The 13963-nt window shown below is 40.6% G+C and overlaps 1 protein-coding gene across 7 annotated transcripts in view; it reads left to right on the plus strand.

The window, feature by feature from the left end:
* Positions 1–13963, plus strand: part of Cttnbp2 (cortactin binding protein 2) — a 157614-nt gene that overhangs the window by 135388 nt on the left and 8263 nt on the right. For 3 of the 7 annotated variants that reach the window (XM_037203500.1, XM_037203502.1, XM_037203501.1), the window contains 5 exons: positions 4508–4686; positions 7696–7901; positions 8215–8406; positions 11402–11465; positions 12996–13128. In XM_037203500.1, coding sequence (XP_037059395.1) covers positions 4508–4686; positions 7696–7901; positions 8215–8406; positions 11402–11465; positions 12996–13128 — 774 coding nt within the window. Of the gene's footprint in view, positions 1–4478; positions 4687–7695; positions 7902–8214; positions 8444–11401; positions 11466–12995; positions 13129–13963 lie in introns of those variants that run through there. The other 4 variants (XM_028871749.2, XM_028871754.2, XM_037203503.1 and 1 more) reach the window with 3 other exon arrangements.

Here is a 13963-nt window from a genome sequence, read left to right on the forward strand (position 1 = left end):
AAATAATAAATTAATTTTTACCATTAATAACTAGGTACGTTTTATTACCATTAATAATAAGGTAGTTTTAGTAAGTGTTTTAATTCTGTAGACCTGACACACACAACCCTTGCCAGCTCTCTGGTAATCATGGTGTCAGAGGAGCTCTTGCTGGCCTTGTCCATGGCATTTGGGAGTGGGATATAGCACACAGAGTAGGGAGTCAGAAGAGTGATGCCTTTAATTTCCCCTGAATCACTTCCAAAGCTAATAAAAGAGATTCCCTGGAGGGAGCACACAATGGGAACAATTTCTACACAACAACAGAAATCTTGTAGCGCAGAAAGCCGAACCCTTACAGGTAACATTTAGAGGCATGTTCATGGTTGATAATAATTTCTTCTCCCAAATCTTTCAGAGATGCAGGGAAAGAGAGATCTTTCGAGATGCTAAGCTTCTTACTAATATTTAATAAGAATTATATTTTAGAGAGAAGTTGGCATTTAGCTCTAGTTATATCAGGATTCTTGCTAGAAGAATATCAGGGAAAGTGAGAGATGTGGGTTCTTTTGTCTTTGGAGGAGAATGAAGTCATAAAAGAGACAAAGCACAGGTAGCACAGGGGAGCAACCCGGCAGAACTGCTGTTAACCCTGACATGCTCCGTTTGTTTTCCTTGGCCAAATCAGCCCCTTCATGTACCAATGTTTGCATCCATCCTTCTGTAAATAATATTTATATGTTCTAAAAATATTATACATGTAAGCGATGTATTTTAATCATATCCATCCACTGCTCCCTCTAATATTTCCCATGACGCCTCCCTCCCAACTTCAAGTCCTCTCTTTTATTGTTAAGACCATCGGTGCTGCCCATATGTTCATGGGTAGAAGGCCATCCACTTGGGCAGGGACAATCTACCAGTAGCCACCTCCCCAAAGCAGTGATTCTCCTTCAGCTGCCTTATGGAAGACCTTAACAGGTCACTGCCCTCATCAGGTAATGGAACCATGGTGGGTAGTTTTTATTCAAGAGAGATTTTTAAATGTATCACTTGATATATTTTAAATGCAAATATTAAGTGGTATATTTTAAAATACACTCAGTACATGGGAGTCCTACCTACCCAGATGGCTTCAGGTTGCAATGTCCAAACTGTCTTTCTATGTATAAGGGTAGCAAGATTTCAGGTTTCTTTTTAAAGAGATGTTTTATAATTTAATTAAATTTTCCTAAATAATTTAGTTGGTCTTTAAAACTCCAAGAACTTTTGCTACCTTGCAAATAAATCTTCCTAAATGCTCAATTAACTCATAAAAACCCAGAAAATTAAGATCATAAATCCTGTGATTCAAATGCTTTCCCAATTCTTGTCCTTTTTTATAGACAGTACAGTTCTATTTTAGCCACACATCAAAAACTCAAGTTGCTACTGTGAAGCAGCAGCCTGCATTTCAGCCAGAGAGCTTGGTGAGGGTCTATGATCTGAACTCAGATCTTTCTCCATAGAGCGGGAACCAGAAGAGCGCCTCCAGCAGTCTCTGCGTGGGTAGATTGTCTAAGCCCATGTGTGTAAAGTCAGCTTACCTGACTTTCAAATTGGATCTGGGTGTCTAGCCCTGACTCTTGGCACTTCACCCTGGACTAGAGTAAGCTGATTTAAGATGTCACCCTTCCTGAAAGGCAGGACTATGAATCTGATTCCCACCACCAGGTCAGACTGTGGGCTCAGTTCTGACTCCTGTGACTCCTGGGCACAGCACTAAGATGTCTGTCACGGCAAACAGGTGGGCGTGGGAACACAGGAGGTGCTAGCATAGAAGGTGAGGCAGGAGGAAGAGTGTTCTAGGGTGGACAGGAAGTCCTCTCTCTGGTCACATGGAAGGCCTTTGGGATATGCTAATCTGTGCTCTAAGCCATAGCTGAGACTGGGGAGGCGGGGTTTCAGGCAAAGGACCAGCAATTGCAGCCCATTTTGAACACAGAGAAGAACAGCTGTGGTGGGGTTTGAGGCACAGTGGACCAGTGGAGAGTTTCTCTGGGGACATGCTAGGCAGAAGCATCCAATTGGCCATCTTGAATTAATACCAGGTCATTTGTGGAAGGTCATCACTTTTTCACCCATTTGTGTGTGTGCACATGTGCGTGTGCACAATGTGGAAGCCAGGGTCAAATTGGTGCTATTCTATGGGTGGTATTCACTTATTTTTTGAGACAGACCTGGAGCCCTTACTGACCTAGAGGCCCCCCACGCCAGTAGGTTCAGCTGGATGGACAGCAAGCCCCAGGAATCCATCTGGCTGCAGCTCCCCAGCGCTGGGATTATAAGCACATACCAGCACACTTAGCTTTTTTGTGTGGGTCTGGGGATTGAACTGAGCTCTTCATGCTTTATTAGCAAGCACCCTACTGACATCACCCATCTTGTTATTTGGGAATATCAGCAATTCCCCCACTTCTCTCTTCTATATAACATATTATTTCAGCCTCTCCTAGATAACCAGTGTCCTTTATATCCTGTGAGAGATCGGCTTAAGTTCTATGTCATTTCTTAGGTTTCCTAACTGCGATGTACTGAGGTGATTCTTCTTTTGAATAATGATACATGAAGCTTGAATCTGTACTTAAAGATTACAGTCTGAAAGGGATCTTGGGGCTAATGAGCCTGTCCCAGATAATTTATTTGACAGATGGTAAAAGGTATCAGCAACCACAGAGGGAAGGTATTTGGAGTGTGGTGTGTGGCTGGCTATCCTCCCTCACACCCCCCAGTCCTTGGAACTGAGAGCTGACTCGATAATTAGCTCAGGACACACCTTTTCTTTTGTTTTGTTCTATAGTTCCTGAGCATGCAAAGTACACTGAGGTGTAGCTCAGTGGGAAAGTATGTAGTTTGTGTGCAGAGGCTTGGGTTCCTAGCACCAAAAGCAATGAAACCGGACTTTTTAATGTTTTATTTTCCTTAGAAGTGGTAAGTAGTGCTTATAAACAGAAGGTATACAGATATAAATATATTCTGACATCCAAGTTTCTAAGTATCCCTACAATATTGTGCTTATGATAAATGAATATGCATCAAGGAAATAAAATATATAATAGCTGTAAGACCAATTTATCAGAAAGACCCCGGAAGGAAACACCAGCCTTTAATGTGCTATCAAATGATAATCACTGTTCCCATAACAGCCATTTTGCAAAGTGAGACATTTTCTACAAGCAACATCTGTACTTGGGAGAAAGAGGTACACACCTGTTTCTTCAGCTCTTAGGAGAGGGCAAATTCCATTCTCCTTTTGGAAATTATGCTTCTTGATGAGGATATTTAATAGTGGGATCTTGGGAAGCAGTCATTGAATAGACATTAAAACAAATAAACAAAAAAGAAAACCTCATTCTCCCTGTGGGAATGGGGGTGGCGTGTGTTTCTGTAGGGACTCTGCCCTCCTCCTCCTTGCTAGCGTGTGGTCCTGAGGGGGATGCTAAGGGACCCCTCCACTTGCTAACTGCTGGCCCCCCTTCTCCCCATATAGCTAAGTCTGGTCCCTCTTTGCTTTCTCACGGTTGAGCACAGGGAGAATAGCTTGAGCAGAAGGTCAGCAACAATGCTAAGCTTCAGGAGGAAAAGGGCCGCATGTAGCTTAGTGATTATCAGTAACACTAAATACAACCTTTTTAGGTTTTTCCTTTATGTGTATGCCTGCGTGTATGTTAGTACAACACATGCATGCAGTGCCTGAGGAGGCCCAAAGAGGGATTCCCTAAGACTGGAATTACAGACAGTTGTCAGTGGCCATGTGGGTGCTGAGAATGAAACTCAGGCCTTCTGTGAGAGCAGCCAGTGCTCTTAACCACTGAGCCATCTTGCCAGTTCAACATTTTTTTAAGTGTGATATACCCCTTTATTATTTCTACTGAATATTTTGTCCTAATACCATTTTACTCTCTATTAGAAATAGGTGTGAAAAAAAGAAGAAGAAAAAAGAAACAGATGTGTATAGTTAATATATACTTGAAAGTTGCTAAGAGTAGATCATAAATGTATTCACCATCAAAAGTATATGAGATAATGGGTATACTAAACAATGTGAACTAATCATTTCACAATGCATACATGTTCAAAACATCGCATTACACCATAAGTAGAATTATTTTTCAATTATACCTTAAAATTATAAATAAGCTCTAGCCTAGGCTTTGCCACCTCTTCGCTTTGTAACCTTGGGTAAGGTATCTCTTTGTACCTCATTCTCCTGATCTGTAAAATGGGGCCAAAATACCCAGCTAAGGCTTGTGGTGGAGAATCTTGTAAAACACTTCTGACACTGACATGGGAACACATCTAGGGTGAACATGTTACGTACACAAGAGACAAAGTTTGCTTTTATGGACTCCTCCTCTACCTACCCCAAGCAACAGGAAAGTCAGATTCAGCTAGATTTGGGTTTTATAGTTTATATTTTTAATTTTGGACTTTAAAAAAAATATATTGTTTTTTCTAAGCCACAGCCCTGTGTTCCACCCATCTCTAGTTCAGAGGTCAGCCGCCCTCACCCTGTGATCCAGTGTGTAAGATTGTGGACTGGGCTCTGTCTGTCTGGAGGCAGCTCAACTCCTGCCTGGCTCGCTTGGGTACACCAGAAGCACTTCTTGGACCAAAGTATTTCCTGTCTTGTCCAGTAGTCCCAGGACATGCCCAAGCAACAGTGAAGTAAGTGCCGATTTTTCTTATTTACTATAAGTAGAGTCAGTATGCTTGTTAGCTTTAATTGTCAACTTGACATAGCCTAGAGGCATCTGAGGAAACCCTGGGTTGAAGAACTGCCTAGGTTAGATGCATCTGTTGGCATGTTTGTGGGGGATTATCCTGATTATTAACCCATACAGGAGGGCCCAGCCCACCATGGGTGTTACCATCCCTAGGCAGTTGGTCTTGAACAGTATAAGGAAACTAGCTAAGGGGACTGGAGAGATGGCTCAGCCATTAAGAGCACTGACTATTCTTCCAGACATGGGTTTGATTCCCAGCAGTCACATGACAGCTCACAGCCATCGGGAACTCTGATCCTTAGGGACCTAACACCTTCTGGCCTCCATGGACATGGTACACACATGGTACACAGATATACATGCAAGCAGAATGCCCACATACATAAAAATAAAATAAATCTTAAGAAGAAAGGGAGCTAAGCAGGGGCCAATGGGCAAGCAAGCAAGCAGCATTTCTCTATAGTTCCTGCTTCAGTTCCCTGCCCTTACCTCACTCGATGATGTTGTAACCCAGATGTTTAAGGCAACCCTTTCTCCCCTAAGTTGCTTGGGCCATGATACTTATCACAGTATCAGGGGACAAAATAGGACATGTGGCAAACTTAGTATGCTTGAGACAGAGACTGTTGACTCTTTTTGACTACTTTTGCTTAATGACTGCTTTTGCTACCTCCTGTCATTAGCACAGAATGCCAGTCTATATTCCTGTCACAGAGTGGCCATGGCTTGTCTGTATATATTTTTTGCTATTCTCTGTGAGTACACGCTGATACACAACACACACCTTACCGGAGTCTTTTATGGCTTGCTATTTAGCCTTCTGGCAAGGTCTCACATAAGAAATTTCAAATATTTTAAGCATATCCTCCCACCAAGCAAGCAAAACCAACATTTAAGGGAGGAGTTGACAAACTTCCTCCATCATTGACTGTCATTTACTGTGTCTTCCTTTGACGCAACATACAAGAACTATGCATGTATAAAATAAGCCTAATGAATTAGAAAAACAGGAGAAGATGGAAAAGAGGAAGTAAATGGTTGCCATTAGCTCAGCTTGGTGGCACGTTTGCTTCTGAGTATTCTAGCATGCTGAGCAGAAACATATTTTGGAAAGCATGAGATACAAATAATTTGTATATCTGTCAGGCAGTCGTAGCACATGCATTTAATCCCAGTACTTGGGAGGCAGAGGGAGGTAGACCTCTAAGTCCCAGGCCAGCCTGGTCTACACAGTGGGAGTTCTAGGACAGTGAGGTCTACGTGGAGAAATGCTGTTTTGTAAATTTTATGTGTGTGTGTGTGTGTGTGTGTGTGTGTGTGTGTGTGTGTGTGTGTGTGTATTCTTCCATTTTGTAGAAAAGCCATCAATGTAATGAGTTAGTTGGGCGAAATGAAGGAAATACTAAAATAGACACAACTGAAATCTGTATGTTTATAGGTGATAATTATTCCATCATCACAATCAAATACAGCTGGGTTTTTTGTTGCTGTTTTGTTTTGACATCCCAGAGAACTACGTTATTCCTAGGAACCAATTTTGATCTTTCCCATGTTGAGTGTAGTCTTTGCACAAAAACTGTATAGATGTGAAGATCTTGTCTCATTAGCCATCTGATGCTGCGTCAGCTTACTGTGGTCAGGATACTGGGTGAGAGTCATGTCACCCATAGCCAGTATGCAGACTGGGCTATATGATTACATAGATTTCCCTCAGGCCCTTTGAGTGACATGTAGTGACTGAGGCAATGCTGCATTTGCATCATAGCTCTGAACTTTTCTCCCTCATCTTCCGAAGAGGAATGCTGGACCATTTGTCCACTCTTTTTCCTGGGAAGAAAGCATAACAATCTCTCCTGTTCTTGACCTCTGCTCTGAAAGAGACATTATCTAGTCTTGGGGGTTAGTACAGAACAAAAGATGATATGAGATGTGTAGAAAGGCCTGAAATGATTGTCACCCTGCCTTTCTTCAAACCTATCTTTATATATTCAGCACTCTTGTAGATAGCTATAATTTTGAATACTAGAATCTTGGAGGCTGGGGGTGTTGTTCAGGTAGTGTGCCTGCTTAACATATTCAAGGCCCAGAGTCTGGGATGGGAATCCTTGCCTAGAATACCAAGGGTTCCTCTGTATGCTCTATTGTTTTGTTATTTTTCATGAATTATCTGTAACTAAGCATTAACAGATTTTTACAATATACCGGTGTTTCATTAGCTTTTAAGAATGCCTGAACTTTATGCCAATATCTGATGGCTTTGAAAATGTTTATGTCCTTAGAGATATTGTTTTGTTTCTACTTCCTAAAAGTTATATTAACTGGTTTTGTTTTTGTTCATTTTCCAATACTGGGTATGAAACTAGATCTTCATACATGCTAGGCAAATTCTCCAGCACTTGTAACTTTAATGCTGCAAAAACATTGACATCATAACTAGCACCGATTGCTTCAAATTCAGCCACAGTTCCTGTGGTTTACAGCTAAAATACAAGAGGTGAACCTGAAGCTACAGCTGGACAGCCCAGTTCTCCGCAGGGCTGAGTCATGTATGTGTACATGTGTAATGAGGAGCCCCTGCACTCATTTGTCACTGATAAATCCTAATTCAAATATTAAAATACATGTGTGCCTTATTAATGAAACGTGTCAAACAAATATAAGATATTGAGACACAGGTTTTATAGAAATATGTTTTTTAGCTAGATGCCTTCCAATTTGCCTTCATTTTTATATCCTTATCATGCATTCATTAATTCTGTAGATACTATTGATTCTAGGATTTAAGCAGGCATGTAAATAATCAGTTTCATTCAAACTGCTTTAGTATTGGATAATTTTATTTATTATACAACTAGCCCTCCAAAAGTAATTTTCCTCAAGGTTTTCAGGCCTGCCTCTTTTGTGAGCTTGCGTGTAGTTCATAAGAGGCTTCTTCTTCCTCTCTTGCAAGGTGGATGTCTAAGCTGTGGAATGCTGTCATCGCTCCCAGAGTTCAAGAAGCAATATTGTCAAGAGCCTCCGTGAACAGACAACCTGGTGTTGGGCAGCCAGCTTCTAAGAAGCACCCTAGCCAAGGACAACAGGCTGTGGTGAAGGCTGCTCTCAGCATCCTGCTTAATAAAGCCGTTCTGCATGGCTGTCCCCTGCCCAGGGCAGGTATGTAGGGCTGTGCATGAAAGAGAGGAAAATGACATTCTCTCTATCACTGGAATTCTTTTTTATGGAGTATTCTTTTGTCTCCTTGTAACTAGAGAAATGAATGTATTGCTCTTAGCATTGTTCCAGAACTTTTTCTGTTTTTAATTACTGGCAGGTATTTGAATTCTAGTCCTCCAAGTACAGTTTGTGCTGGTCCGGACAACTCCAGCTTGGTTACTGTTGACAGGCCTATGCTTTAAGAATTGGTCATGTATTTCAGGATACACTGTGAGATGGTGTTATCTCCCCTTCTTCTTAGAAAATAATGCAGTTTGTGTTGTTTCAGAGCTAGACCAGTATATAGCAGACTTCAAAGGGGGAAGTTTCCCTTTGTCCATCGTTTCAAGTTACAGCAAGAAGAAAGGAGACAGCGGTGCCTGGAGAAAGGTGAACACGAGTCCTCGCAAGAAGCCTGGGCACTTTTCCTCACCCACGTGGAACAAGCCAGACCGGAAGCAAGAAGGTAGGGGGAGGAGGCATGCATGGCCCAGTTTCTGAAGGCAAGTGGGCTTTCATTCTTAAACCTGAATTCTGTCAAAGCCCTGAGTCGTTCAGTTCATACTTACGTGGAATGAACCATGTAATAGTGTTCCAAACATAACCGGGAGCCTTCTATTTGAAAGATACCACTTTTGTACTAGAAATAGAAAATTCATTTTCAACTTGTTAATTGATATTTTAAAAGTTAATTTTTTTCTTGATCTCCATAATTAAATGTGTCAGCTTTACTATATCTGGCTCTTTTTACATACATGTCATTCCTTAGTTGAAGTTACCTTAAAAGAAAACACGTACAGGTAAATTTAAGGTCAATGTAAAGGCATGTATGAGTGAATCAGTTCGAGTCTTGTTTTCCTGCATGGTGGTGTGTACAGGGTCAGGTACTGGTTATGGAGCAGGAAGAGCAGCCAGAAACTCCTTCTGGAGTGTAAGAGAAATTAGGAGCTCGAAGTAAATAATTACCCGAACCGTAAGCATTGCCACCATAAACTGTAGTGTTAACAACCAGGCTCAGTACAGGAAATAAGGAAGCAACATTGTGGGAATAAGTAACTTAGAAAACTTACTCTGCTGGTAAGATGTTGATTGAGCCAGGCATAGTGGCATGCATCTTTAATGCCAACACTGTGGGGGCAGAACCCAGCAGCTCTGTGACTCTGGTCTACATGGTGAGCTCCAGGTCAACCAGCGATGTAGCAAGACCCTGTCTCAAAAACATTTTAAAAGGTTAATTAAAAATATAAATTATATCATTTCATTTACTTAGAATGGTTTGTGGTATCAAGTATGCTATACTTGAAAACATGAACATTTTTGTGAAAGATGAATAAGCAGTGTTTCTGCCTTGTATTTACACTGATGTCAGCATAGTTTCTAAAATCTAAAAACAGATTTTGTGAAGTGCATAACTCATAGATAAGTACTTGGGCTACTTTATTTTTATTTTTATAACAATAATTTTCTCAAGTCATTACATTGGATAATTACTATACCAAAATTGAGTTGATTTTGCACATAGTTCTTGCCTACTATGTGCAAGTGGCCCGTAACTGAAAGAAAAATAAAGGAACCTCCCAGATCACTCTGGAAGTTCATAAGATGTAGTAAAGACCACCCATTTCTCTCTAGACCTAACAAGAAGATTAATGATATTGGATCACAGGCTTCCATACGACAGTGCCTACGAGGGCACTTATGCAGTGAGCTGGACGACCCCACTAGTAACTGCCACCAGTCAGAGAACAAGATGAGTGAAGAGCTAATACAGTGACCTTTGGGGACCTGATTTTATAAATGAAACTATTTTCAATTCAGTTTACTTTTCAAAGACTTTTTTTCCTTGTTAAGTGACATTCAAACCCAGGGTTCAGAGCATGCTAGGCAAGCACTAGCCCACTAAGTTACAATCCAGCCTAAAACCACTTTTTATAAAAAATTTTGGCCAGCAACATTCACATACTTTTAGACTTCATTCAGAAGTAGCTTAGCATTTTAGTGTGTTTATAAAATTTTGAGTAAAAGGCTTGGTAGTCTTTCTCATAACATTTCTGATTATAATTTAGTAGGAAATACCTTGCATCATGACAAGTGTATACCCAGTGTATACCTGATACCAATAAATGTTCTTATGTGACAATACATACAGTCTGATATTTTCTATTTACTTGAATGGACCATGATTTGCAAATTGGAAAATATTTGTTTAGTTTCCATGGCTCTTTATATACTATTCCTAATTTCTAAATAATGCATAGTTACTAAAAATTAATTTTTTACAAGTGCATTGCTGATATCACATGCAGTAGCATATGGTAACACATCAAAACTCTGCATGTGGGAGAACAAGGAATAGGAGACCATGGTAAATGAAGACCACATGAGAAAAGGAAGAAACAAAGAGCTAAAGAGGCCCACAGAAATCCACAAAGGTACCCCCACAAAAGACTGCTGGCAATGGTCGAGAGACAGCAGGGACTGACCTACTAATGGCCAAACACCCTAATAGTTGTGCCATAAACCCCATCCGAGGACTGAGGAATCTGGATGCAGACATCCACGTCTAGGCCCCTGGTGGAGCACTGGGAGTCTAATTAGTGAGAAAGAGGAGGGTTTATATGAGCGAGAATTGTTGAAACCAAGGTTGGATAAAGCACAGGGACAAATAACCAAATGAATGGAAACACATGAACTATGAACCAAAGGCTGAGGGGCCCCCAACTGGATCAGGCCCTCTGAATAGTTGAGACAGTCGATTGACTTGATCTGTTTGGGAGGCATCTAGGCAGTGGTACCAGGTCCTGGGCTCTTTGCATGAGTTGGCTGTTTGAAACCAGGGACTTATGCAGGGACGCTTGGCTCAATCTGGGAGGAGGGGACTGGACCTGCCTGGACTGAGTCTATCAGGTCAATCCCAGTCCTCAGGGGAGACCTTGATCCGGAGGAGGTGGGAATCGGGGGTGGGCTGGGGGGAAGGGGAAGGGGGCAGGAAGGGAGAGAACAAAGGAATCTGTGGCTATTATGTAGAACTGAATAGTATTGTAAAATAAAAAATATATATAAAAAAAATCTGCATGTGGCTATAGATTAGTATCATGAAATGGCAGGTACTGAGCTTCTCTTTTGGTACTTTGGGAACAAAAGCCTAAATAAATCAATAGGCCAAGTACTGAGCAGAGAAGCCATAGATAAAAACAAATGTCAGGTTTCCTAAATTGAGCCTCAGGTTGTTGTAATTTTATTGACCTCAGCATAAATTTCCATAAGGAAATCAGTTATTCCCCAACCACTCCTGTGTTGGCAAGTACACTGGAGTCCCTGTCTTGAGACTATTTCCACATAAGGTAGATGCTAATCTGTGCCCAGTGCTGCAGAGTCTAGAACATGTTTTTATAAAACACAAAGTTCTGAACGCACAGGCATCATGATCCACCCTATTGAAAGTGGCTGTTTTTCAACAGGTTTGAGAAATAAGGCTATACCACATCTGAACTGTAACAGGAACAGCTCTCTGTCAAAGCAACAGTAAGTTCTCTTTCAAGTTTCACTTGCATCAAAAAACCTTGAGTTTAATAATTAACTTTAATTATTCTAAAGTATTCCATATACTGCTAACATTATATTGTGCAGCTGTTATACCATTAGTATAGTCTTGAAGTAATAGATAACATTAACTGAAGACAATGCATTAATAAAACCTTTAAATGGAATCTTGTGTTAAGTTTTATAAGATTAATATACAGCCCATTTTGCTTTTCGTTTGTTGAATAAAGCTAGAGAAATAGGCTTCACTTTCAGAAACAAACATGATCATTTAACAAGTCTTTATGCTCATCTTGCATTTGTGAAGATTTAGACAATTTTTAATTGGATGACATGAACAGCATGACATGTATATGTAGATGCTATATTTATAGTGATCAGTTCAGCTCTATTGCCCTTATGCTCTTATTGATTATTTCAGCTACACATATTTTGAACTATAAAGATTTAGTTAGTCATAGGATGGAAATATATGGATAGTTTTCAAATAAAATACAACATGTACTCTGTTGATATCTCGCTACAGAAGAGAAGTAAAAGAAACTGCATTTCATGTGGCTTTCCCCCAAGACCATCACATACCAAAGCTTGTGGGATTTTCCCTGTAACCCTAAGAAGCCGCTCTAAGGATTCTTTATCAAAGAGAATTCAGGGCCTCAGCTACTAAGGAAAAATAATCTGACTGGCCTTGGCTATATTGCTAGTGCATGGCTAATTCAAGTATGAAATGAATTTTTATGGAAATGTATCACACTGATATATGTGCCCACCCCCGCAAAAAAAAAAAAACTGCCTTTTTTTTTAAAAAAAAAAAAAAACTCTTTATAATTTTTTGAGATTAATACAATTATAACCTTTTCCCCTTCCCTTCCCTCCTTCCCTCTAAATTAGCAGTTCTCAACCTGTGGGTCATGTGGGCCCACCCTCCTTCCAATTTTATGTCCTCTCTTGTTATATATAACCTGCTCAGTCTGTCCATTGTTGCTCACATGGCTGTGTTTTCAGGGGTGGCATTTGGCACTGGATAACCAGTTGGTGCGTTCTTCCCTGGGGAAGACTGTTTCTCCCACTCTCGGCATGCACCCGGTGCCTGCAGATCTTGGTGTAGGATAGGCTTTTTCCTGCCCACTTTGGCATGTCTGTTGGTATCCTCTTTGTTCAGCTCACATTTGGGCAGTCACGTTGATGAACCTTTAGGGGTACAGCTTCATTTTGGCTGGCCTGAGAGGAAGAAAGGAAAAAGAAAGGAGACTGGAATAGTTTACACCTATGTAGATCTCTTTGTGGAAAACAAGCATTCTTCTACTGAGACACTTGGCTGGAAGTTAATGACATCCTGTATCTTGGGATGAGGTTGTTGTTGCAGTAGATGACCTTTATGGGATACTTGGAAGGATACTGAAAACTCTTCTCCATCTCAAAGAAAGCTTAGAGGGTACAGTGTCTAGATTTCCATATTTGGTAACTGGTTTGTTCTCATTTTGAACAACTCTCCCCTGGTCTTTATAATAGGCCCCTAGAGAACGATCTCTCCCTGACATTGACTCTGGACCACAGACTCTCTTTGGGGTCAGACGATGAAGCAGATCTTGTCAAAGAACTCCAGAGTATGTGCTCCAGCAAATCTGAGTCTGACATAAGCAAGGTAAGCAGTCCCCAGGGGCAAGGTCATTGGCTCCGTCCAGTTGATTCTCCTTTACAATAGGATCTGGGAGCCATATCCTGAACTCATCCCCTTAGTGAAATTTCATATTATGTGTCATTGCTGATACTGAAAATCAAGCCGTCCTTTTCTTTGCTTAGAACACCCATTTTCCCCAAGCCATTGGATAGTAGGGGCTTTGTTGTTCTCCTCTGAAACACTTGAACTTAAAATTGTATGTTAATTGTATCAGCACAAATCAAGCCGATAGATAGATAGATAGATAGATAGATAGATAGATAGATAGATACATACATACATACATACATACATACATGGATGGATGGATAGATAGATAGATAGATAGATAGATAGATAGATAGATAGATAGATAGATTTGACCAGTCTTTTGATTTGAGGAGGGTTTGCATTTTATATTGGGGGGATGAAACTCAGGGCTTTGCATGCTAGACAAATGTCCTACCTCTGAGATGCACCCCTGCCCTTAATTTTTGATACAGAATCTCTCTGGCTATTGTAGCTTAGGCTACCCTTGAATTCAGTCTCCATAAATAGCTTTATACAAAAGCCTAAATTTAAATTTCTCTGACATTATTATTGCCCATTTTGATACATAGGCTATCAGGAATAGACAAGCTTCATAGCAGATTCAGGATATAGACAGTTACAACATTCTTTACAAATAAGAGAAGGAATGGCCCTGTATAATATGCATTATCATGGCCTTTAAGCTGTGAAACTTGAGAATCAGATATAGAAACCAGTTACCCGACTTGTCAAAAAAACCATTAATAGCATCAAGTTAAACCTGTTTTGG

Source organism: Peromyscus leucopus, chromosome 3 (assembly GCF_004664715.2).
Source record: "Peromyscus leucopus breed LL Stock chromosome 3, UCI_PerLeu_2.1, whole genome shotgun sequence".
In the NCBI taxonomy this organism is placed as follows: Eukaryota; Metazoa; Chordata; class Mammalia; order Rodentia; family Cricetidae; genus Peromyscus; species Peromyscus leucopus.